Source organism: Euprymna scolopes, chromosome 31, assembly GCF_053919585.1.
Source record: "Euprymna scolopes isolate OS-2025 chromosome 31, ASM5391958v1, whole genome shotgun sequence".
Classification (NCBI taxonomy): Eukaryota; Metazoa; Mollusca; class Cephalopoda; order Sepiida; family Sepiolidae; genus Euprymna; species Euprymna scolopes.
Window position 1 is genome coordinate 7,391,915 of NC_136512.1, and position 25,676 is coordinate 7,417,590.

Consider the following 25,676-nt stretch of genomic DNA (forward strand, 5'->3'; position numbering starts at 1 on the left):
TCAGGGGAACCCCTAGTACCAATTTTTCAATTTTTGCCCCTTGGCAACTCTTTTTTTTTTTTCGGATGAAAACTAATTAAAATATTTTTCACATGTCTGAATGCCCTACATATCAAATTTGAAGTTGGAGATCAAAAATTCGTTGAGTGTATAGGTTAAGAAGTGTCCTCACAGACACGGTCTCACTTTTATAGATATATAGACTAGATTTTACTTGAAACCAAATTGAAAGCCCCCAAAATGAACAAAAATTTAAAAGGCAGACGACACTAAAATACCACTATCCCAACCTAATCTTTTTTTTTCGACGTGAGGGATATGAATAAAAACTCATCATTATTATTGGTATATATTGCTAGTGTCTATGCTGTACCAGTCAGAAGGTTAAATAATTTGCATACTGATTTTGAAAAAAGACATTTTATTAATTAACCATCATTTGTTAATGTTTTTTTTTTTAATTCATAATTAATACGAACAAATTGTTTTATCTCGTGTGCGCAAATTGCGCTTATTTGAATTATTGTCCCAATTATACTGGGTTAAATAGAACTGAGAAGGAAAATTTAACGAAATGCCAAGGTTTTATGTACGACATGAAAAGAAACTGGAATCTTAGGAAGATCTTTACCATTCCAGTAATTAATGGTGCAACTGAATTCACGAAGAAGAATTTAAAAAAACTATCTGGCAAATATACCCGGTGAACCAAGTGCAAGAAAGATACAAACACTTGCACTTAAAGGGAACGTTAGAATCTTTAAAATGATCTCTCTTGAGATTGGAACGTATGAGATAGCGGGTGAATGTCTGGCATCCGGTAGGTTGCTTCATCCCCAGCTAGAACAAATGATAATAATAAGAAGAAAGAAAAAAAAATAGTTTGATAGCGAATTAAAAACTACGTTTAAAAGTATTTCCGGCTTCAGTTACCGCTCTCTGGTTGGCTGAACCCAGGCAGCTTGGCGTTGTTTTGATTGGTCGAGACGTGGCGCGAAGCAAAATCATGTTTTCAACCACGCTTCCGAACGATTCCCTTCCGGGTTAGGTCTCCAGGTGCTACAATATCGACTGTATATGCAGAGCGTGTCAATTTCTGATAGATTTGCTTCATCTGTTGAAGGGATCACTTCCGGTTAAGTCTCCATTGTTTGGAGTGCCCACCAAATAGGAGACGGCGTGTTGCGAATCACTTTAAACATAAGTTTTATATCAAAGTGATTTATTGGAATTTAATCAAAATTTCAGTATGTATTAAATGGAAACAATTGGCGCGATGAATGTGGCCGAGCAATCCAAATGAAGACTCACCTTTAAAAAGTTGATTTCTAGAGGTGTTCGTGTTTGTTTCGAACGAATATCACAGTTTTGCCGGCAAGTAGTTCTTCTTGTGATATTCATTCTCTGATGATTTACCCATGAATTTACTGGTCGCCATTTTGGAATATTGTCGTTCACAAGTTAACCTATACTGAGTCAACCCATTCTAAACATGGGGAGAGGGTATCATAACTATACCTTTTTACACATGCGTGCATTTTCTACAGTAGACACGAACAACGGAAATCAGTGGTTGAAAAAGTTTCTTGTAATTATTAAAGGAAAGAACCTTAGTCTTTGACTGAACTAAACCTAAAACTTAAGTTAGGCTTAGTTAACAGCTTTGTTAAGATTAGGTTGTTTTTTTTTGTTTTTTTTTAAGTGCAGTTCTTATTCACTTACGTCACTATGTTATTTTTTTTTAAATAGTATTTTCTGGTTAAATTCAAGTTTTACTATATCCATTTTTGGTGCTTATACATTTTTGATACCGCGCTGTTTTTAAATAGCTTTTTCAGGTTAAATTCAAGTTTAACGATATCTTTTTATGGTACTCATGCAGACAGTGATCCGTGCTGAAATAATAACGTTATTATTTAAAAAGCCATTCTTAACATGGGGAGGGTATTTTGTACCTATTCTGTACTGTAATCTTATAACTGAATAAAAAAACATAAAACTTTAATTAAACTTGGAAATACGATTTTAAAAAAATAGCGCGGATCACTCTCTGCATTAGCACCGTTTTTTATTATTATTAAATTGTAAGGTGTAAGCATAGGATAGTTACAAAACACCCTCCCTATGTTATGAATAGCTTTCAAAATAACGTTATTTCAACACCGTACCAAAAATGCACAAGTATCCTATTTTTTTTTTTATTATTAAATTGTGAGGTGAAAGTACAGAATAGTTACAAAACGCCCCTCCCCTCCCCATGTTAAGAATGGCTTTCTGAAATGTTATTATTTCAGCACGGTAACATAAGTACCAAAAGTACTTATACAGAATACGGACCGTGCTAGCTTTTAGATATGATTTGCAAGTTTAATTCAATTTTGATATTTTTTGTTTATTTAATTTTTAGCTATTCTGTACTTTCACCTTACAATTTGATAAACAATCTCTTATCTGAAAGATGACTGAGCTAAGAGATTGTTTATTAAATTGTACAGTGAAAGTACAGATTAGTTTAAAAAAAAATCAAAAAGAAAAAAAATCCCCCTCCTCATAGTAAGAATGGAGTTCTGAATAATAACGTAATTGCTTCAGCGCGGCCGTAGGTGTATCAGAATTTTTGTAGAAATTTTTGACACCCCTAACACGAAACTGCGAATAAAATATAAAAATCTCGTAATTTCTCATTTAAAAGTGGGTTGTTAATTTTCTTTATGGATTATACTTCCAAAATAAACTATTAAAGTTGTTTTAAAAATAATAGAAATATGTAATGTATTTTCCGAACTCAATATTTTTCAATTTTTAAACTTTAAAAATCTATCAAAATTTTTCTATTGATTCTATTTTTACGATATTTTCAGGGTCAATGTGAAATTTTATGTTCTTTCCAATAAACCGAATATAATATTTTAGACAAACGTTTTTTTTTTTTAATTCACCCCCCCCCCCATTTTCAAGTGTCTATTAAAAAGTAAATAATTAATTTACTCACAAATTGAAGAGAAAAGGTCAATAAATAATATATTCAAATTTAAAGCAAAAAAACGTAGTGTTTTTTAGAATTTTACCTGTAAAGGTTGAAGTTTAAAACCTTTTTTTTTAAACCACGTTATTTGTTTTTTCTTTTTTTTTAATGGAACCTTGGTCCTTGCTCCTTTAATTGAAAAAAAATTAGGGCTTGAATTACATTTTTCGAGGAGTTATAAGCTTGGAAAGACAGGGGGTCGAATAATTCATGCCTCTCATTTTGAAATGTCTATTAAAAAGTAAATAATTAATTTATGTACCAAAGTCTTATATATCACAAATTGAAGAGAAAAGGTCAATAAATAATATATTCAAATTTAAAACAAAAAAAAGTACTGTTTTTTAGAAATTTACCTGTAAAGTCCGAAGTTTAAAACCTTTTAAAAAAAAAAAACACGTTGTTTTTTTTTTTTTTTTTTTTTTTTTAACGAAACCTTGGTCCTTGCTCCTTTGATTGAAAAATAAAATAGGGCTTGAATTACATTTTTCGAGGAGTTATAAGCTTGGAAAGATGGGGTGAAATTATTCACTATTTTCACGAAATTTCTGACACACCGGCCGTGTTCTGCATAACTAAAAAAAGTTCAGGTCGAATTCTGTACAAGTATCATTATTTTAAGGGAGTTGGAGGAAATTAGTCAAAAATCAAAAAGGTCCGAAAGTGCATGTGTCAATTATTCCATCTTTACTCGCTTTCACTGCGGTTATATATCCACAATTTCAAGTTACGTCCCCCTATGTTGATAAAAGTTTTGTCCGGAGCTGTCAACTGCAAAATGAAACAAGTTTTTTTTCTTTATTTTATTTTATTTTATTTATTTACTTTTTTTTTTTAAATTGTATTTTTTTTTTAAACAAGCAAACGAACAGATAACCCTTTTTTTGTTGTTTTATTTAAAAAAATACAATTTGAAAGAAAATGAAAACTTGTTTCATTATTTTGTAGATGACAGCTCCGGGCGAAACCCTCGTAAACACCGGGTGACAAAACTTGAAGATGATCAATTTGTTTTTGATCAATTTTCACCGGTATTTCCTTTAAAATTGTTTATGTCCGTATTAGTAATTATTATTTATTGAGTATTTTTCTCCTTGTTGCCTTGAACAAGGGCAATGTTTTGACTTTTCTTTTCCAGTTTTTATTGGAAGGGAGGGGGGGGGAAGAATGTAAATGAAGGCTGATGAGTCTTTTGGGTCAAAGTGTACTTGCATTAAAACTGTTTTTGAGCATGCGCGACAAAAAAAAATGGCGGCCAGTGAAAACTATTAGAGAAAGCATTGGATAGTGAAGATGCTTATACCGTAAAAAAAATACTTGTCGGCGACAATGTTTAATGTGATACTATGTATATTAACTTTTAAAAGGTAAGATTTCAGTTGGTCCACTAGTGCTCATTGACCGTTTTATTATTATCATTATTATTATTATTATTATTATTATTATTATTATTATTATTTGTAATTATTTGTTTCATTTTTTGGCGCTTCTGAATTTATCGACCGCGATTTCCACGAAGTTACTCAGGCGTGCCCGGTAGATGACGGCAAGAACTAGAAACGGCAGGGGGTATCTTATTTAACAAAAAAAAAAAAAAAAAAAAATCAAATTGTTACAACCCCTCTCCCCATGTTAAGAATGTCGACGACCACTGAAATTCATTAAGTAATATATTGAAAAATAAAAATGTCTTAATACACAGAAAAACTACTTGTCGACCGTTTTCGGTTCTTTCCGTCATCTGCCAGACACAACCGAGTAACTTCGTAGAAATCGCGGTTGGTAAATGCAGAAATACTAATATATATATATATATATATATATATATATATATATATATATATATATATATATATAATGTTAGTCTGTTTCGAGGGTATCTTACCACCTGAACTTTGGGTTAGTAATAGAACTCCATTTGAAATTATACATAAAAAACGGTGCTAATGCAGAGAGTGATCCGCGCTATTTTTTAAAATCGTATTTCCAAGTTTAATTAAAGTTTTATGGGTTTTTTTATATACAATTGTAAGGTTAAAGTACAGAATATGCACTAAACACCCTCCCCTCCCCATGTTAAGAATGGCTTTTTAAATAATAACGTTATTATTTCAGCACACTCTCTGCATGAGTACCAGAAAAACTTTAACATTTCCATTTTTATTAGATAATGGTCGCCTATTTTGGGGTAAGCACGCATATTAACCTAGTCGAACGGACACTACGGGGATAGAAGGCCATATCATTAAAGTCTCATCGCAGAATAAAGTATCAGGTTGACAAGAGTTCTTGCGGTTTTTAACTTTTAAATTCAAATGAACATATATTGGCTCAAACAAAAATTTATTGATTGAAATAATCACCATTAAAATCAACACACTTTTTTCAACGCAAAACAAGTGTATTTATGCCAGTAACGTAAAAATCTTCTGTTCTGGTGACGATGCAGTCGCTGAAGGCATTTTTGGTATCTCTCAAGTTTCTTAAGCTTTTCTCACGCAGAAAGTTTTCGAAATCCTTGAAAATGTGATAGTCGGTAGCAGAGAGGTCTGGAGAGTATGACGGATGAGGCAGTTTCGTAGCCAAATTCGTTCAGCTTCTGCAGCAACGTGAGGTCGGACATTGTCATGAAGGAGAATTGGGCCTTTTCTGTGAACTACTGCTTGGGGTTGTAAAAGTTTCTGAGGTATTTCATCCATTTGTTGACAGTATTTCTCCATCGTAATGATTTCGCCTGGATTCTAAAAACTGTAATGGATGAGATCGGTCGCGGACGACCAAACAATCAACATGACCTTCTTTTGGTGCAACTTTGGTTTCGGGAAGTGTTGTGGAGCTTCGTTGGCGTCTAACCACTGAGCTGAGTGTCGCCAGTTGTCATAAAGAACCCACTTTTCATCGCAAGTTACAACCCAATCGAGAAACGGGTCGTTCTTGTTGTTTAAAAGAAGGGGACATGTTTCTTTTGATTGTCGTTCAATCCGTGAGGCAAACATCAATTTTTTTTTTTTTGTCTTTTTAATCCCTCTCAAATGGTTTGAAATCGTTGTATACGTCACATCTAATCCAGAAGCAAGTTCTCGAACAAAGGCTCTTAATTGATCGTTGTCAGCATCCGATGACCGACCACGATACTCATCATCTTCAAGACTCTCGTCGCCGCGATGAAATTTCTTAAACCACCATTGTGCTGTACATTCCTGGGCCAAACGCTTCGTTGATATCACGAGCTGTTTCAGCATCTTTTTCGGCCTAGCTTGAATTGAAATAAGAATTGTGGAAATTTGTTTTTCCTTCCATCTTGTATTCAGCGTTCTAAAAAGAAGACACGATTCTTTGAAAACGATTGTAATTTAAACGATTATGATATATAAAGTAAAGGTAGTATAATGAAAACTTATTTGAAATCAAAATTAAAAATTCTGCAAGAACTTTTTTCTCAACCTAATAGATTTTTTCAAGCCCTTGTACTCCCTCGACGTAAATACCCATCACGACAAACCTGACAAGCAGCAAAATTCCACCCTTACACAGTAGAGATTTTTAGATGTCGGAAAGCCTTTTACTCAGATTGCTAGACTTTGGAATTCCTTCCCGTGTTCCTGCTTCCCTGACTGTACTGACATGCAGAAGTTCAAGTGTAATGTAAACAGACATCATGTTGCTCAACTCCCTACATAGTATCCCTGCAAATTATGTCTCAGATAGTAGCTCTCTGCGTCAAAATGGCACTGCACCATGTTTGGGGTGAAAATGCAAAAAAAAAAAAAAATCTAAATGGCTCATGTTATAATATTAAAAGAAAAAAACTGAAACCATTTTATCACATTCTGTTTAGGCATGTGAGCTTAATATTTCAGATTTTAGAGTGAGGGATCACTTTCACATATGAATTTAATATAAAATAGTCACCCACTTCCAGACCAAATTATGTTTTTTTAAGCAATTATAATATATATATTTTTTTTCTCATCTTGGGAATTTTAAACATTTCTTATGAATTGATTTTCAGTGTTTTTTTTGGGGGGGGGACGGGAGGGAGGGGGGAAAATGTATGAAATTTATTTTATGCTGAAAAAAAAAATTAAAACGTACTTAAATTCAGTTTGTTATTATTAATTTATCTTTTTCGTTTTTCTCTTCTAGATAATCGAGTGCCAATCGAGTTTATTTTTTTTTCTGCGCAACATGAAAACTCCAGTATTCAACATTTAACGAAGGTAAGAAAGATTGATTTTAGTTACTCGCAGTTTTTACCCCCCCCCCCAACCACCACCACCACCCTCCACCTCATGCAGAGGAGTACCCACCCCCCTCGCAAGAAAACCCGGACCACCTATATATGCCGTGGGTGACGACCTGTGATAACTTAAAATGAGATCCTAGTGGTTGAGCCAGTTTTCCATTTAGGTCCTTACTTCGGCTACACAGATCAAAGAGGCCCGATCCAATCAATCGGGTAGTCGCGTAGTATGGGATTAGGTTAGGGACTCTATTTTTTATTTATTTATTTATTTTCTAAGAGGGAGAGACTAGTGGTTGATGCACTAGCCCAGATCTTGCAACAATACTCTATGCATGGGCGAATTATGCCTTTATAAAGATATAGGACATTTACAGGCGCGAGAAGTTTTCTAGCCCAGTAGAGAGAACCCACCTTCTTTGCAGCGGATTTTGGCAGTATCTTGTGTTATATATTCGCTGCAACCGGTTGTCCAATGTGCTTTTCAGTCTATAAATTTCTAACTCGACTTTTGTCACTGTGTTGTATATTGGTTTATATTGAAGGAGATGATATATTAAAACGTATCATGTGTTATCTAGTGGATGTAAGATATTGTTCTTTTAACAGACAGATAATAAACGTATAAATCGTATGTATGTTGTCTACCCAGGAGGACATGATATTGACGTGTAAACTGAGTCACACGGGATATTTTTACAGTTCATATGTAAGAAGAATAATATATGCTTCATACCTTTTTCTTGAAGAGTTCTTCTGTATCTTCCCGCTGCTCCATGACGAACCATGAAGCGATCACCATCCAATTGAGACATCTGTTCTTATTTGTGAAACCATTAAAACAACTCTTTATATTTTTATATTATAAATTTATTACAGTTGTCTCAAATGATTTTCACGGGATCTGAAGTTAGTCTACATTTTCTGTTCATACAGCTCGCTCCCTAGCTGTCTGTCCACCCCTGTCTAGACGTCTGTTCACTCTGGTGGTCAATCCTCAACTCTCTGAGTCTCTCCAAAACTAACTACATCACGTGTTCTCTTACGTCACCTAATTACATGTCTCAGACCAACCTAATGTCCACAGGCAGTTATACGAAATAAAACGCAGCTGGGTTATAAAAATATTTTGTTTCTTACTCATGACAACCTTTTTGATTTTAGTATGACGGTTGTGACATCAGTGAAGGTGTGTGAAGAGTATGGGGTGCGGATTTTATTGGGCAGCTTGTCCTCGTTCTGTGACCAACTCTCTGTCTGTGCTCGCTTTCTGTTGTCGATTTATATAACATTCTTTCATTCTGGAATGTTTACTATTTCCCGTTGTCTATTATTCTACTTATTTAACCGGTATTTCTCTCACATATTTCTAGTCAAATCATGCATTTCAATAAAAAATGGTGAAAGGCCTCGCATTCCTTAAATGGAATTTGCATGTGTGCAATCCATCGAATACCTGCCAAATATTCAACATTTGTTCCAATTGATGTTGTTGGTTGAATGTTATGCCAAGAATTACCCTCGAAAACTCGAAAAGACATAATGTCCCCAATAACGGCCTGAAGACATAATGGTCTGAAGACATAATGTCCCCAATAACGGGTAATTACAGAAACATGTATGCACATATGTAGCCATCAATGTCTGTATAAATAAATTTAATATACCTGCTCGGTTTACTCATTGAGCACTTTTTGGTAGACACATGTTGTTTCATTGGATGTACTTCTAGGAAACTAAACTCTACTGCCATAATATATATATATATATATATATATATATATACACTTGTGCCCGATATTATTCATACCCCTTGGATCTTTGAGATTTCTATAAAAATATTGCTCAAACCAGAAGGTAGACAATATTAAAGGGATTTCAAACAATAAATCAAGCATAAGCATTTAATTTAAACTCAACAAATAAATAAATTATGCAAGTTTGAAACATTATACAAAGAAAAACAATAATGGCACTAGTTCAAAATTATTCATACCTCTCTTACTAATAGTCAATAGCATGCCCTTTATTCTTAATAACTGCCTGTAACCGTTTTGGATATTTATCAACAAGGTTTTTACAAGCATCAACACTGAATTTTGACCATTCTTCAATGCAGTAGTTCTCCAAATCCCTCAAATTTCTAGGTTTCCGCTTTTAACCTCAGTTTTCAATATGTGCCAGAGGTTTTCGATAGGGTTCAGGTCGGGACTCTGGCTAGGCCATTCCAAAACATTAATTTGATTATCCTCAAACCATTTCTTGACTATTTTGGCAGTATGTTTTGGATCATTATCCTGTTGAAGGATCCAGTTTGGTCCTAAATGGAGCTTCTCCGCATCCTGTCTAATGTTTTTCTGGAGTATCTCCAAATATTGCTCCTTCTTCATGGTTGCATCTATCTTGACCAAACTACCTGGACCACTAGCCAAAAAGGAGCCCCAAAACATTAGGCTACCACCACCATGTTTCACCGTGGGTATGGTGTTCTTTGGGTTGTAAGCTTCTCCTTTCTTCCTCCAAACGTAAGAAGCATCCATATGGCCAAACAATTCAATTTTTGTTTCGTCAGTCCACAAAATACTTGAGAAAACGGACTCTGGAGAATTCACATGGGTCCTAGCAAACTTTAGACGTGCTGCAAGGTGTTTTCCGGTGTGCAATGGAGTGCTTCTTGGTCTTCTTCCTTTCAGACCATTTTCATGCAGAGTCCTTTGCAATGTTTGCCTTGATATTTTTATGCCAGAAGACTCCAGATTTTCTAAAATGTCCTTAGTAGTGGTGGTTGGATTTGCATTAACACTTCTTACAATATTCCTGGTGGCTCTAGCAGACAGTTTCCTTTTCCTTCCTCTACCAATCAAGTTGTTTGTTGTGTGGTGGCTCTGAAATTTTTTGATGATGCTCTGTACTGTTGCTGTAGGAACCTCAAATTTCTTGGAAATTGACTTGTAACCTAAACCATCCTTATGTGAATTCACAATTTTAGTCCTAAGATCATTACTAAGCTCTTTTTTCTTCCCCATTCTAATAATTTTTATTCTTTTATTGGTTTTCAGTTGATATCATTTTAATTTCTGAAAAATGCAAAAAAACGAAATGAAATTACTCAAAGGTTGTATAAAAGCATTCAAAATAAGAATCAAACAGGAAACAAACAGTCAGAAACTCGATTAATACTGAAAAAATAAGGGGGTATGATTATTTTTGAACATTGCAGATTTTATAAATAGCTGTATATTTCTTTTATTACAAGTATCCCGAGATTTTAAAATGACGAAAATGATCAGAAGAGGTTTATTAAGAATATGTATCAATATGGACGTAAACAATAAATTCTTACAAAGTTACACCTAATAAACTCAATTTTCAAGGGGGGGTATGAATAATATCGGGCACAAGTGTATATATATATATATATATATATATATATTGTCTTCCCATTTTGTTAGTGTTGCTTTGAAAAACGAAGGAAATGAAAGATTAAAGCCGAACGAGGAGAGAAAGAAGGATGGTGACTTAACATATCTGTACTTTATCGACTCAATCTAGATTTAGTATGTGCATATGGCATGTGCCCTCCAGAATTGTCTGATCTATTCTCTGCTTCCTTTGTTCCAGCTCGTTTGACTTGTTGGTCTAGTGGTCTTCATCAATTTGTTGTACTGATATCCCATTGTAATGCAGCTTCTTATTCTAGTAGATTCTTTCCCAGAACTGCAGGCTTGTAAAATTCTCTTCCTACTAACCGTTTTCTCCCTACTTTTAACCTTGGTCTTTTCAAGACTAAGGTTAATAAACATCGCCTGTCTTTGCTATAATCATCTTTCGTTCTTGTTGGCTCCTTACATTAAGTGGCTTCACGTCTTGTCTGGAGCGATTTCCATTTAAAACAAGTGAAGCATGCATCGTCTCCCGTGAATGCACAGTGAACGAGATATAAAAAAGTGACTGAATTCAGCATTTGCACCCCCACCCCATTTAGCCCCAAAAGTATTATGTAAATTTGAGTTCTGCATCATGCAAAAAAGAAATGACTGAGTCCATCAGCTCCAAAGGTCTCAAGACCTTAACATATTTTAATTTGAGTTCAGCACCATGCAAAACTGCTAAATAGACATACACAGAAAAGTTTGGACAAATATGGTAAAATAGTTCCAAAAATGGAGTGTTTTTATTAGCCCTAAAAGAGCCTCTCATGCACACTCAAGAGTAATCGTGAAGTATAGACAAACGAAATTACATAGAAATCAGATAGTTACAACTTTTCAGAAAGTTTTATAAAAATCCAAGCCATCAATTTTTTTTTTTGCATAAGCACAAAAGTGTCAATTTTAGCCATTTTTAACTCGAAAGGCACCCCCAGGGGAGACAACCGGAGTTTTCTCGGAAAATCCGTTCTGTTACTTTTTTACTTGTATTACGGTTAATATTTGTGCAAAATTTGAAAAAATTCCAAGGCATAGTTATTGAGAGAAGTGTGGACGAACGGACAAGGGTGAATTTACAGGTCCACCATCCTTTTGTCGGGGGGGGGGAGGGAGACCAAAAATTCCGCAAAGCAATTAATTTTATGAAAAATTCATAATATGTAAGTTCTTACATTAAATGGCTTTATGCCTTGTCTGGAGCGTTTATCATATAAAAGTTATTCAATTTTCAGTGTTAATTCTTTGGAGATTAAAACGTTTGACTCCGACTCCTAAAACCTCCAACCTTAACCTACAGCAGATAAAAGACATGGTAATCTTCTAATCATTTTGTATATCCATAGATACAATCTAATATAGAAATATCATTCGTTGCCCGCGGTGCCATCCATCAAAAACCAAGAATAGCCCATGCCAAACAAGCTCTGATACTTGTCGGATATTTAGCATCCAAGAGGAAAATTCCCATTTGGGATTTTGTTGTGGATGCGCCCCATCGCAAATTATCCCGTTTCCAAAAAAAAACTATCATGAAAATGGATGCGATAGCAAAAACACTAACGTAATTTTCGTATCTTTTAAATACGTTACATCAATTGTATGCTATGATCAAACTGACAACTTTGAATGAATGGCAAATACGTTAAACACACACACACACACACACACACACACACACACACACACACACACACACACACACACACACACACACACATATATATACTAGCAGTTCAGCTAGGCTTTGCTCGGGCCCTATGTACTGTTCATAACTTTATCTGCATGTGTGTGTGTGTGTATATATATATATATATATATATATATATATATATTAGTAATTTATAAAATATATATGGCGATTAAGCTACACTGAATATTCGGCGTTTCATCCACTCTAGGATTCCTCAGGCTTATGCGCAGAAGCCTGAGGAATCCTAAAGTGGATGAAATGCGGAATAGTCAGTGTAGCTTAATCGCCATATATATTTTATAAATTACTAACTAGCTCTACCTACGTATTGAGCGCTTTTGAAGTAAATACTTAAAGTTTACGCATAAATCTATACTTTAGTATATTAATTTTATGTGAGTAAATGAAGTAGTTATATATATATATATATATATATATATATTAAAAAGTTTGACTTATGTTCAGGTAACCTACATCTAAAATTTCCAGTGTTTAGACCCAAAATTAGCAGAGGAGCTTGGTAGAGGCTTCAAAGGTCAACTCTTTCAACTTTGACCTCTTAGCAGACAGATTTTCACCCAAAATCTGATTAAAAGGCTTGCTGCATGTCTTAATAACCTTTATGTAAAATTTCAAATGTTTAGACTCAAAATTGGCTGAATAGTTGGCTAAACAAAGCAAAGGTCAAATCTTTTGAATTTTGGCTCCTTGGCAGCCAAATTTTCGGCCAAAAGCCGATTAAAAAGCTTGCCCTATGTCTGAATACACTTTCTGAAAATTTCAAATGTTGAGACCAAAAATTGGCTGAGTAATTTAGTAGAGCCCGCAGCGGTAAAATATTTTGTAACTTTGACTCCAGTTTTGAGCCCTTAACATTTATTGTTTTGGGCTCAAAGCAAATTAAAAAGTTTGATCTATGTCCAAGTAACCAAATTTTAGATTTCAAGTGTTTAGACCAAAAATTGGCAGAGGAGTTTGGTAGAGTTTTCAAAGGTCAAATCGTTGAACTTTGACCCCTTTGACAGCCAAATTTCGGTCCGAAAACGGATTAAAAAGATTTTCCCACATCTCAATACCCCTTATGTCAAATCTCGAGACTGAAAATTGACAGAGTAGTTTGGTAGGGAAATATACACACACACGCACACACAGACAATTTCACTTATATATATATTAAAATATGCTTCTTCAATCATATTTCAGCTTTTATTCATACAAATCCTTCAATTTATGAAGCTCAAAGTAATTACAGAGCATATAGCAAATAAATGACAAAAGTCTATATTCCAAATTTCAGGTCCTGGATATGACCTTAAAATATATCCAGTGATGAGGCCCCAGCTTGCGGGTTTTGGGGAGTGTGGAGCCACCCTTTAATTACCATTGCTCCCAGGTCCACTCTGACCAAAATTTTTCTTCAAAATCTTTGGATTCGGCATTAAATAACCCGAAAAGGGTTGATATGCCGTAAAACAAAAACAACCAACCAACCAACCATCCAAATTTCAAGATGTTGACCATCTTCCTATTTATTCCTTTAAGTATGTTTCACATGCACAATTTTTGACAGCAACTGTTTCGTAGCGCAAAATCATTCATTTAATTATTATATCAATCAATGAATTTATCTTCGTCTAAACTCCTCAGAAAAATCACGGATCAATTTTTAAAAGAAAATAAATGCATACATTTACCCTTTACGCTATCTTTAAATTTTTACGAAGCAGGTGCTGTCAAGAATTGTGCATGTCAAACATATATATAATATATATAGATAAAATATATATAATGTATATAATGCACACACACACACACACACACACACACACACACACACACACACACACACACACACACACATATATATGTTTCATAAAATATGTTGAGAATCACTTTAGTAAGAGTTAAAAACATTTATTATTCGGAAAGGAAACACAAAATAGAGGCGAAAGTCCTTAATCTGCGGAGTTTCAAAGAAATACTTTCCTTCTCGTCAGAACGGAGGAATAGCAATTTTGTTTGTAACTTATTAAAAGAAACTAAGTATGAAAAAGTTCATAACTAGCGTGAAAATGAAATATAGAATAATGAAACAGATCGAGTGGGGGTAAAAACGAAAAATGGTTTCATGTGAGACGGTGTTCCCATGGTTGTTGAGTCCAAAATTTAGTGAATCCAAGAAGGTAGTGAACGTAAAATATCTAAGTTTGCGGTAGTTCAAATGCAAATATATATATATATATATATATATATATATATATATATATATATATATATATATATATATATATATATATAAAAGCTCAAGTAGTTAATAAAACATGTTAAAAATACTTTGAGAAAGAGTTAAAAACATATTTAATTTTAAAAAGGAAGCACAAAATAAGTGTATAGTCCTTCTCTCATCCAACCTATCGATCAAGGGATTATTTGAAATTTAAAATGTTTCTACAGAAATGATTTTACGATGAATATGATAAATAGTACGGTGAGTATAAACGATTTTCAGTGCCATTTTACTATCAAAGATGCCATATTTTCTCTCGCAAGTGCACGGAATCAAGTTCGATTAAGCACATTAACAAAAGCATGGGGTAAATTATGCCCAGCGCCAAAGGCTTCTGAACTGAAAGAATCAGAATACATCTGGTCTAGAAAAAATTCTTGAAACCAAACGGTTACCGACCAACCACGCTGTTCTTAAATCACTTAATGCAAATGATGTTGAAATGTGGGTACAACAAGATGAGGAAACTACTGATCAATACCCTGAAGGCAGTAATGGTGATGAAAATAGCGACAGCTCCCATTCTCTTGACCCTAATGTAAATAACCAAGAACACTCATGGGATGATACAGAAAAGTCTATGGAGACGGTTATAACATTTCTAGAAAAAAGTCCTTACTTTAGCGACAACTATGTTTTGCAAGCAATATTACTCCGAAGAGATATAATCATAAAGAAGCTACAGAACCAAGAAATTGTAGATTTTCGTGATCACTTACGGAATACAATGACAGCGCCCGAGAGCTCAATCGATGAAAATAGAAACTGCAATGAGACTCATTCAATGAATAAATAAAAAAAAACTGTATTTTACATAAATGTATGATTTCTATAGATGATAACTTAGGTAATAAATACCTAACAAGTAAGAGTAGATTTAATTTATTTTCAATATTTTTGTTCCTGGTAATAATATTTAACAATTCTTACTTGCAATATATCGTAAACTCAACTTAATATATACTTGAAGTATCATATAGCAATGAATTTTATTTACTATTTCTTAATTCTTAGGAAATTAAAGTTAACTGCAGCACATTTTTTTTTATCATGAAACTTGAACAGCATCCTCTAATTTGAACGAAGCGGATGTTCAAATTATAGGAGTTATACTATATATGTATGTATATATATATATATATATATATATATATATAATGTGTGTTTTAAAAGACTTGTCATATACACTTTTTAACTCTTCTATTTTGTTGTCCATATGTCTGGGCAATGCTGGGGTACCCATGCCAGTTCAGAGTAAAGCACAAACCTAATTATTTATAAACGCCGTCTGACAGGCAAGATTTATAACAAAGTTAACCAACAGAACAGTTGATGAGCATGTACGTTTAAACAGCTTGAAGCGAAATAGTCTCACATTCATTGAAAGATTATTTAATAAAGCTGGAACTACTACTACTACTACTACTACTACTAATAATAATAATTTAAAAAGAAAACAGCAATGGAAAAGTTGAACCACTGAGTTAATCTGTACTACTAGACTGACATTTTTTTTTCTAACAAAATCCTGTGTGTGTACCACACATTCTATAGAGTTTTTTTGGTTCTGGTGAGATCAACTAGCCAGCCAAAGAAGCTAAAAATAGAACTAACTGCTTTTTAATGGGAGGTTTTTTTTTTTTATATAACTGTCATGGCTGACAAAATGGCGATTTTATAACCCGAGAAATGATCAATACACTGGGCATTTATTATTATTTTTTTTTATTTACTTTTTCTTTTTTTAGTGGCTTAATTCTTTAAAAATAAGTTGAGCATAAAATAAAAATATCACCTAACAATGCTTCGGTCAATAGTGTCTTTGTGTTTTGGTTTTATTTTATTTTTTTATTTTTTTTTACTTACAAAGAGTGAACGGTTTAGAAAAATATAGTATTCGCATGCGCATGTCTCAGTTTCTTTCTGTTTTTTTTTCTTCATTTTTTAATTAAAAAATTTTTTTTTTAATGGAATTTAACGTTACGTTTAATACTGGTCAATGCCGGATACATCTTCTAGTGTGCGCGCGCGCTCGCGCGCGTGTGTGTGTGTGTGTGTGTGTGTGCGTGTACACATTGAATTTTTAAAGAAGCTGCGTGTTTGTTTATATCTTTAAGCTTTGTCAAGAGTTAGCTATAAAGGCCACCGGTCGATTTTCATATGGAAACCAGTAAGGTTATTCGGTACAGTGAAAAGATTGGTGGTGATTTAGTTGAAAGAGTTCCAGTTTACATTGGTATAAAAATAAAGAAAAGAAAAAAAATGGTGAATTCGATTTTATTTTGAGATTAACAGACGACACAACAGCTGTGAGTCTTTGCATTCAACAAAACTGAAGCTTTTTAACGTCTTTTTCTTTGAAATCTCACTTCTCTGCTGGTGATTTTAAAGCGTGTCAACAGTTCCGAGCCAGTACAATAACTTGATAGAAAGTCTCTTTGACGTATTAGGTTGTTTGGAAAATAGTAGCCGATTATTTGTTTTGTTTTGTTTGTGTGTGTGTGTGTGTGTGTGTTTTTTTTTTTTTTTACACAGTGATCATCACTAATGAAGGCCCGGAAGCCACTCAGGGATAAGGGTTATTGCAAGTACATTACGTTAGTGTGGAGATTTGATGAAGTGTTTACTTAAGGGGGCGGTTCATTAGGAATTTGTTAACGTTGGACTTGAAGACATCCAAGTTGTAGTCTGGTGGGAAGCAGGCAGACGAAACAGAGTTCCACAGGCGTGCAGTTCTAAGAAAGAAGCTTTGTTCATGGAATCCGCGTTTTGATTTAGGCACAGATATAGAGTGGGGAAAATTTTTCACAGTGGATTCAGCTAGACGGGTGTTTTTCGTGAAAGATTGGTGAGGGGGGGGCCAGAGATTGGAGTTCAGACGAGCACCTGCCATAGAAATAACGATAAAACAAGGATAGGCTCGCAACGTCTCTTCTTTGGTTGGTTGTTTTTGTTTTACGGCATATCAACCTTTCTCAGGTTATTTAATGCCGAATCCAGTTATTTTGAGGAACGATTTTTAATGGAGTATATTTTTTTTTTAAGTCAGATTCTATTTAACTCATAGTTGGGACCCTAACAGGTACCACCACTCCGGGTCAGAGTGGACCTGGGAGCAATGGCAATTAAAGGGTGGCTCCACACTACCCAAGGCCCGCATGGTGGGGCCTCACCATCGGATATAGTTTTAGGTCATATCCAGGACCGATTTATTTTGGGATTTTTACTGTGTTTTTTACATCCTGAATAATTGAGGTGCAGTTATTATTATATCAGCGTTTGTTTACATAAGGATATATATATATATATATATATATATATATATATATATATATATATATATATATATTAAAATTGTAAATCAATGAATTTCAAAAAACTCTCATTGAAATGAAATGAAGTGGTCGAGTTTCATATCATACTTGATGAGCTTTTGTGCCTTAATAAGATGCGACTCGTTTGTGTAAAAACAAAAACAAAAAAAAAATGTCTGCAGTTTTTGGAAAGAAACTGTATTATAATGAAGTATTAAAACAGCAAATTGATAGAGACCAGTAGACCAACGAATCAAACGAGCTTGAACAAAGGAAGCAGGGAACAGATCAGACAATTCTGAAGAACACATGCCATGACAGTATTTATAGAAAATACTGAGATTAGCAACGTCACAAGCTAGAAGGTTCCAAAGGAACGGTCAATTTGAAACTACAAAAGGGAGATAACTCCATTGACATAGCAGTATATGTGCAGTTTATTCAAGACATTAAAAAATGAAGATATCAAATATTAAATATGATAGGTAGACGGTTTGTTTACATAAGGATATATATATATATATATATATATATATATATATATATATATCATAAGATCACTCTCGGCCATCTTGACATTTACGCTTTATATAAATGTTAATTCCAACTGTATTTCTCGCGGTGGTTTGCTAATGGAATCAGAGATAGATTCGTGGCTTAGTTCGAATCTCCCGACTGACTGTAATCGTAACTCCCTGCACTGATGATTCCAGAAAGAATGAAACACTAGTGTCTGTAGGTATTTAAAAATAATCATATTAATAATAATGATATATATATATTTGCTGATATCTTTCTGTCCTCTTATGATTGGTTGGTCGTTTTTGTTTTACGGCATATCAACCCTTTTCGGTTTGTTTAATGCCGAATCCAAAGATTTTGAAGAAAATTTTTTTTAATATCATATATTTGTTGTTTTCAAGTCGGTTTCTATTTAACCCATAGTTGGGACCCTGACAGCTACTACCACTCCGCGTCAGAGTGGACCTGGGAGCAATGGCAATTAAAGGGTGGCTCCACACTCCGCAAGCTGGGGCCTCACCATCGGATATAGTTTAAGGTCATATCCAGGACCACTGTCCTCTTCTGAAAAGAATAGCAAGAATAGCATTCTTTGAAACTCCGCGGAATAAGGACTTTGAAAATTGTGTTTTTGGAGTATTCAGTCGAACAATAACTTTGATTGTAAATTTCAGCTTACGGTTTCAATTTTCTTTTCTCTTACATATTCCAAATGCCAAAAGATGAAATCAATTCATGTTCATAAATTTTTATTAGTTTTTTTTTGTCCTTAAGCTGATGCTTAAATTTTCATTATATTTCGTGTTTCCTTAAATAGCAAAAGATAGCTAAACAACTTTTCATGAACCAATGCGTATTCCTCAGAAACCGCTACAAAGTTTAATATATGGATGGAAGAAGAATTTGGAGAAGTAAAAGAAAGATATGAAAAATCTGTAAAAAATATTAATTTAACTTAACGTTAGGTTATTAGAACACGACAACATATATATATATATATATATATATATATATATATATGTTGTCATACACATACGGTGCTGTTCCGTTGTATCACAGCTCATCAGTGCGGCTAGACAGGCCACTACCTCAAGCTAGGATCGAAACCCGACCGCGTGTATGACAGTCAAGTCTTTGAACCATTACGCTAATCAGCTGCTGCTGTGTGGGTAGTGAATTTACGAAGTTTTACATCATCTGAATACTTAAGCTCGATTTGTTTACGCATAGAGCATCGCTTTATACGCTAATGGTAAATCGTGTAGCACTTCCCAATATACTCAACTCAAGATAAGGGGCATTATATATATATATATATATATATATATAAAATGAAGTAAAAATTGCAATTAAATTTACCAAAATGATCTAAGATGGTAAAATTAAAGTATATTATGAATATTACAGAATTAATATTTATAAAATTATCTCAGCCAGATGTAAAAGCTCGATAAAACCAAATAGGAAATAGAGCTTATAATACAAGCAAACAGTTAATAAAACATGTTAAAAAAACACTTTGAAATGAGTTAAAAACATATTTAATCTGAAAATGAAACACTAAATAAATGGACTATTCATTTATCTAGTGTTTCCTTTTCAGATTAAATATGTTTTTAACTCATTTCAAAGTGTTTTTTAACATGTTTTATTAACTGTTTGCTTATATATATATATATATATATATATATATATATATATTATATATATATATATATATAATATAACTACTTCATTTATTCACATAAATTTAATATACGAAAGTATAGATTTATGCGTAAACTTAAAGTATTTACTTCAAAAGTGCTCAATACGTAGGTAGAGCTAGTTAGTAATTTATAAAATATATATGGCGATTAAGCTACACTGAATATTCTGCGTTTCATCCAACTATAGGATTCGTCAGGCTTATGCACGAATTGTGTGGTTGCCTCTTGCTTTTATATATGTTGAGGATTTCTAGTTGGCCAATCAGCTTTCTAGTATCCACCGCGCCCCTTCCTATCAGCCAATGGGCATGCATTTTATCAAACAAAGGATCTGTTTTAGAACTAGGTTAGTGGTTTTAACAATTGAGGAGATGAAAGAAGCTGTGAGAGGAATTTCATGAAGTTGTTGGATCGGTACAATAAGTGCATTGCAGCCGGAGGAGATTACTTCGAAGGTGACTAGCGTTTTATGTGTGTACTATCAATAAAAAAGTCTGGAAGCTTATTGAAGGCACCTTGTACGTGGTGACTGATTATCACAAAAATATAATTTAATGAAATGCATTGCACGTTTAAGCAAGCAAAATGGGGGTTGATTGGTCTTTATAAGAGTTATCGGCCCTGAATTGCAACAAGTAGTGTTGCAGAAATTGGCAGGCAATCACGCCACTGCACATGAAGCGTGCCTCGATCTCGAATAATGTGCCGCATATTGTGATACAAATTTAATGCGAAATCGTCAATCAAAATTATTGAAATTTTACGAACAAGTGTTTAGCGTTATAGTAATTGGAACACCCGTCAGAAGGTTGTCGAATTGTATATTCGCGTTTTGTATTCAAGATGGCAGCCATCAATTATGCAAATTAGACAGAACTTGTTTGCATAATATAAAAGTTTATCAGATATGCAACAATGTTTACATGCATCAAATGTGTGCATCATTAAACGTTCAAATGTGAATATCATCTTTATCTTAAACTAGCAGGCTGGCCGGCGTTGCCCAGTCGTAAAACATGCATAATATTATATTTTAAATCATACGGAAACTGAGACACATTCATGCGAGTGTTGGTTTTTTCTGAACAGTTCACTTATTGTAAGCAAAAAAAAAAAAAAAAAAAAAAATCCTCGAGCTGAGATCGAAACCAAAGCGATTCAAGTACGATAACCATTAGACTAACTTGACACGATCTTAAAAAAATGTTCTCAAACTTACTTATTCTTAACAAAAGGAATCTGTCACGTTAACGATTCATGCTTGCGCATTCGTAAAACAGTTGACAAACAGGTAAAAATCTGATAATCTCCACGTACCAATTTTTCAATTTTTACCCCTTAGCAGTCCTTTTTCTGGATTAAAACCGATTAAAAAGTTTTTCACATATGTGAATACCCTATATATCAAATTTCAAGACTTGATTTAAAATTTGTTGAGTATATAGGTTGAGAAGTGTTCTTACACACACACACACACACATTCTCACCTTTATAGATATAGCAGATAAAGGATTTTTTTTTAAATGCGACTGAGTTTAAATAAATCACAGAAGAATATTTTTATCATACAAATCTGTTTATTCTAAAGATTAATTTTTGACATTAATAATTTAAATACAATTTCGGACATATGATCGCTGCAGCTTAAGCGTGTATGGCATAATCTAGAGGTTCAATTTTCACAAACTCTACACATTAAATTAGAATGCATTTCGGCAATAACCTATCAAATGTGGTCTTTCAAGTGGTCTATTGCGTCTGGTTTATCAGTGCAAACTTGGGATTTTACATGTCCACAAAGAAAATAATAAATTGCATGAACAAGGTGGCCAGTTTGCAGGTCCATTTCATGAAATTATTTTTTCATTAAATGTTTCTGTAAATTCATCAGATCGCGTGCTGTGTGGCATGTGGTTCCATTCTGCTGAAACCGCATGATGAATTGCCAAACCAAGCTGAACTCAAAATAACCAATAGTTTCCAAATCTGTAAGTAAAAGAAATAGTTGTTGTTTCGAAGTCCGCTGCCTCTAAAAAAAAATCACCACATACAAAGAAACGCCAAATGGCCGAAATAGCTTCCTTAAAAAAAAGATACATGTTTAAAATGTGCTATCACAATGTTTTTTCTCCTGAATGGGAAATCCAGCAAGCGGAAGATCCTTACTCTATAAAAAATAAAGCATTCAAAATAATTTAACTCTTTTAGCATCTAATGGTTAATTGGATATTAGAAGGAAAAGTAGGTTACATAGTGTCAAAGTGAAATCAGCCGAAATAGCTTTATTACAAAGGAGTGCTTCTACATTATTAGAAAAAAATTCGAAAATTGAAATATTGAATTCCAAGTATAACCAATGGTACATAATTGTCATGTCCAAAAATTATGAAAAACGATAAGGTAAAAAATTAATTATTAATAAAAATAGTTTTCAAAGACAATTAATGAAAACCAAAGAGTTCTAATCGTAACAAGGGAGATAATTATTTGAAAAGTTTGAAAATATTTGCTAAACTAAATTTTTGCTAATTGTGTTCAAAACCTCTTTTCATTAATAACTGATTTTATACCTTATCGTGTTTCACAATTTTTTGGATATGTTCATTACTGCGACTCATTTCTTTTTTGTTTGTTGTTGTTTTTTTTTTAATTGAAAATTAAAATTTCCAGTTAATGTTGCTTCAATTGAGAAGGGTGGTGGCTATGTAGAAAAATAAATTCTGGCACACAAAAGTTCGCTCGTTTTTAAGATACCATTCCCGTCTTCCTAGCTCTTCAACATTTCAGTTTTTAGTTAAAAAATATGAGGCTTTACTTTTGGAACGACTCTCATAATAATCCAATAAATTTGATCCATTTTTTCAACGTGGCCATACCACCAAAGTCTCCTGTTTTGCACAGATCTTCCTATATTGTTCAGTAATGCCTCTTATTTTTATTCCATCCAAATAGATCAGAAGGGATTGCAAATTGAATTATTATGATGACGAAACATGCATTCATTATCTGAAAGTTTCATGTCTGTTACAGATATTGACGGTGTGTGGCTCTGTCATAGATGTGCGTCAGAAACAGATGTATCATTGAATTCCTTGCAAAAGATCATTGAGAATGGTGTTGACTATATTGAAAAAAAAAAAAAAAAACAATTCTGATTCACAAAAGGTCGCTCGTTTTAATGGTACCACTTCTGTTTTCGTATGTCTTAAAGATTTTGAGTAAAAAAAGAAATAGTTTATACTTTTGGAACATTCGCATGAAAACATTGCTTAAAGGGTTAAAAACGAATTTTACTGTTTTGGAAATTTCGGAATTGATTTTTCCGTCATAGAACGGAATGTTTACGCATTTCTAGTTCGCTTGAATAAATTTTATTTTTGTCGTTTTTTAAAAACAGAAGAAACCAAAACATTTCTTTTCTATTCTGTTTCTTAGATTTTTTAAATTATCATCGTATTTTTTTTTTTTTTTTTTTTTTTTTTTTTTTTTTTTGATATCGTTACATTGATCACAATATCTGCTGTCTTTCAGCTTTGCCAAATGTCCGTTTTATTTTCATTGACTGACACCTGCTATACGAAGTGCAATAAAAAAGAAACGGGACTTTCTGGAAAAAATATAAAATAAAGTGTTATTAATAAGTCTATTGATAAATTACACATTGCCCCGTACAAACTAATTAACAACCACCCCCATACACGCCGAGCTAAATCACTTTTGAATTTTAAAGAACTTGGCAAGGTTCTCGTCCTTGAGATCTCTTGGCCAAACGACCTTGGTTTCATCTGCAATAACAAAATGAGTTCCCTTTTAGCATACGAAGTGCCTGCATCTGTTTTTAAGTGGCATAAAAGATTCAAGGAACGCAGGGAATCTGTGATGGATGATGAGATGTGGGAGGAGTAAGAAAGGCATAACACCAGAGTTGATTGGCCAAATAAAGAATTTCATGGATAAGGGCCGTCGTGTGTTTATAGAGACAATAAGTGCACAGCTTAGTGTCAGTGTGGGAACTGTACACACAATTATTTGCGAGGAACTGAAGATGCCAAAGATTTGCGCGAACACACCAGTCCACAACTCCATCTTTTGTCACAAACTATTTGACCAAGACAGTTCCTCACCCTCCCTATAGTTCAGAGATTGCTCCCTGTGACTTTTAGTTATTCTCTCAGCTCAGGAAAAACCCTAGAGGCTGTGTTTATGAGACAATTGAAGAGATGAAAGAGGCTGTGACGAGGGTCGTTGACACGTTCACACAAGAGAACTTCCACGGGACCTTCCAAAAGTTGTTGGAATGGTACAACAAGTGCATTGCAGCCGGAGGAGATTACTTTAAAGGGGACTAGAGTTTCATATCAATTAAAGTGCTCATGCAGAAAACGTTTTGAAACTTATTGAAGGCACCTCGACTGAATCCTGATTTTCTAAAAAAAAAATATGAAACTCGAACATAATTTCGTTTTTTTTTTTTTTTACCAAACTGGAGTCTCTATTAAATCATTCAAAATGACTGATATGCCGTTGTGTTAATTCCATGGATTAGAACAGATATTACACTTTGAAACATTGTGCATTTTGATAAGACAAGGGTGCTTTCGAAACAAATGTTTCTGTTTAAAGCACAATTGCACCACGATACTTAACTTTTGCATTTTAAACTTTAATTCAAGACCATTATATATGAAAAATTTTTATAAAATCAACAGTAGGTTCTCTACAGTGCAATGTAGACTACAATATATTGTGGACTTTTTTTTTACACAGTGATCACCACTTATCAAGGCCCGGAAGCCACTCAGGGATAAGGGTTATTGAAAGTACATTACTTTAGTGTGGAGATTTGATGAAGTGTTTACTTAAGGGGGCGGTTTATTAGGAATTTGTTAACGTTGGACGAAGACATCCAAGTTGTAGTCAGGTGGGAAGCAGGCAGACGGAGCAGAGTTCCACAGGCGTGCAGTTCTAAGAAAGAAGCTTTGTTCATGGAATCCATGTTTTGATTTAGGCACAGATAATGAGTGGGGGAAATTTTTCACAGTGGTTTCAGCTAGACGGGTGTTTTTCGTGAAAGATTGGTGAGGGGGGACCAGAGATTGGAGTTCAGACGAACACCTGCCATGGGAATAACGATAAAACAAGGATAGGCTCGCAACGTCTCTTTTGTGGGACTGTCACTGTGGGGAGTAATGTGAAGCTTCCTCCTGGTAAACTGCAGAAGTGGTGGTCCCCAACTATGGCAGGCAATCAATCAATTTGATTGAAAAATTGTAGATTTTGTTGAGAATAAAAATATTGGAATGAGCCTCATTCAATCCCGAAAAACGTCAGGTCTCCCTGCTTGTATAATTATATATATACAGGATTCACTCCTAAACTTATTAACCGATCATAAAACATAAACATTTGGTAGTAATGCGTAATTCTAAATGTTAATGTTTCTTATACTTTCTGT

General features: G+C 33.9%; 2 protein-coding genes across 13 annotated transcripts in view; one reads left to right on the forward strand and one right to left on the reverse strand.

Annotated features, from left to right (window-relative positions):
- The window catches only part of LOC145255616 (histone-lysine N-methyltransferase SETMAR-like), a 252,289-nt gene extending 243,992 nt beyond the window's left edge, over window positions 1–8,297 (reverse strand). For 4 of the 5 annotated variants that reach the window (XM_080114136.1, XM_080114137.1, XM_080114133.1 and 1 more), the window contains exon 1: window positions 8,005–8,297. In XM_080114136.1, the coding sequence (XP_079970262.1) occupies window positions 8,005–8,083 (79 nt within the window). In that variant the 5' untranslated portion in view covers window positions 8,084–8,297. Of the gene's footprint in view, window positions 1–4,943; window positions 6,341–8,004 lie in introns of those variants that run through there. The other variant, XM_080114132.1, reaches the window with a different exon arrangement.
- The window catches only part of LOC145255614 (pleckstrin homology domain-containing family H member 2-like), a 1,732,783-nt gene that overhangs the window by 320,608 nt on the left and 1,386,499 nt on the right, over window positions 1–25,676 (forward strand). For all 8 annotated transcript variants that reach the window (XR_013863868.1, XM_080114122.1, XM_080114121.1 and 5 more), the window contains exon 3: window positions 7,172–7,245. The gene's annotated coding sequence lies outside the window, so the exon portion shown is untranslated. The remainder of the gene's footprint in view (window positions 1–7,171; window positions 7,246–25,676) is intronic.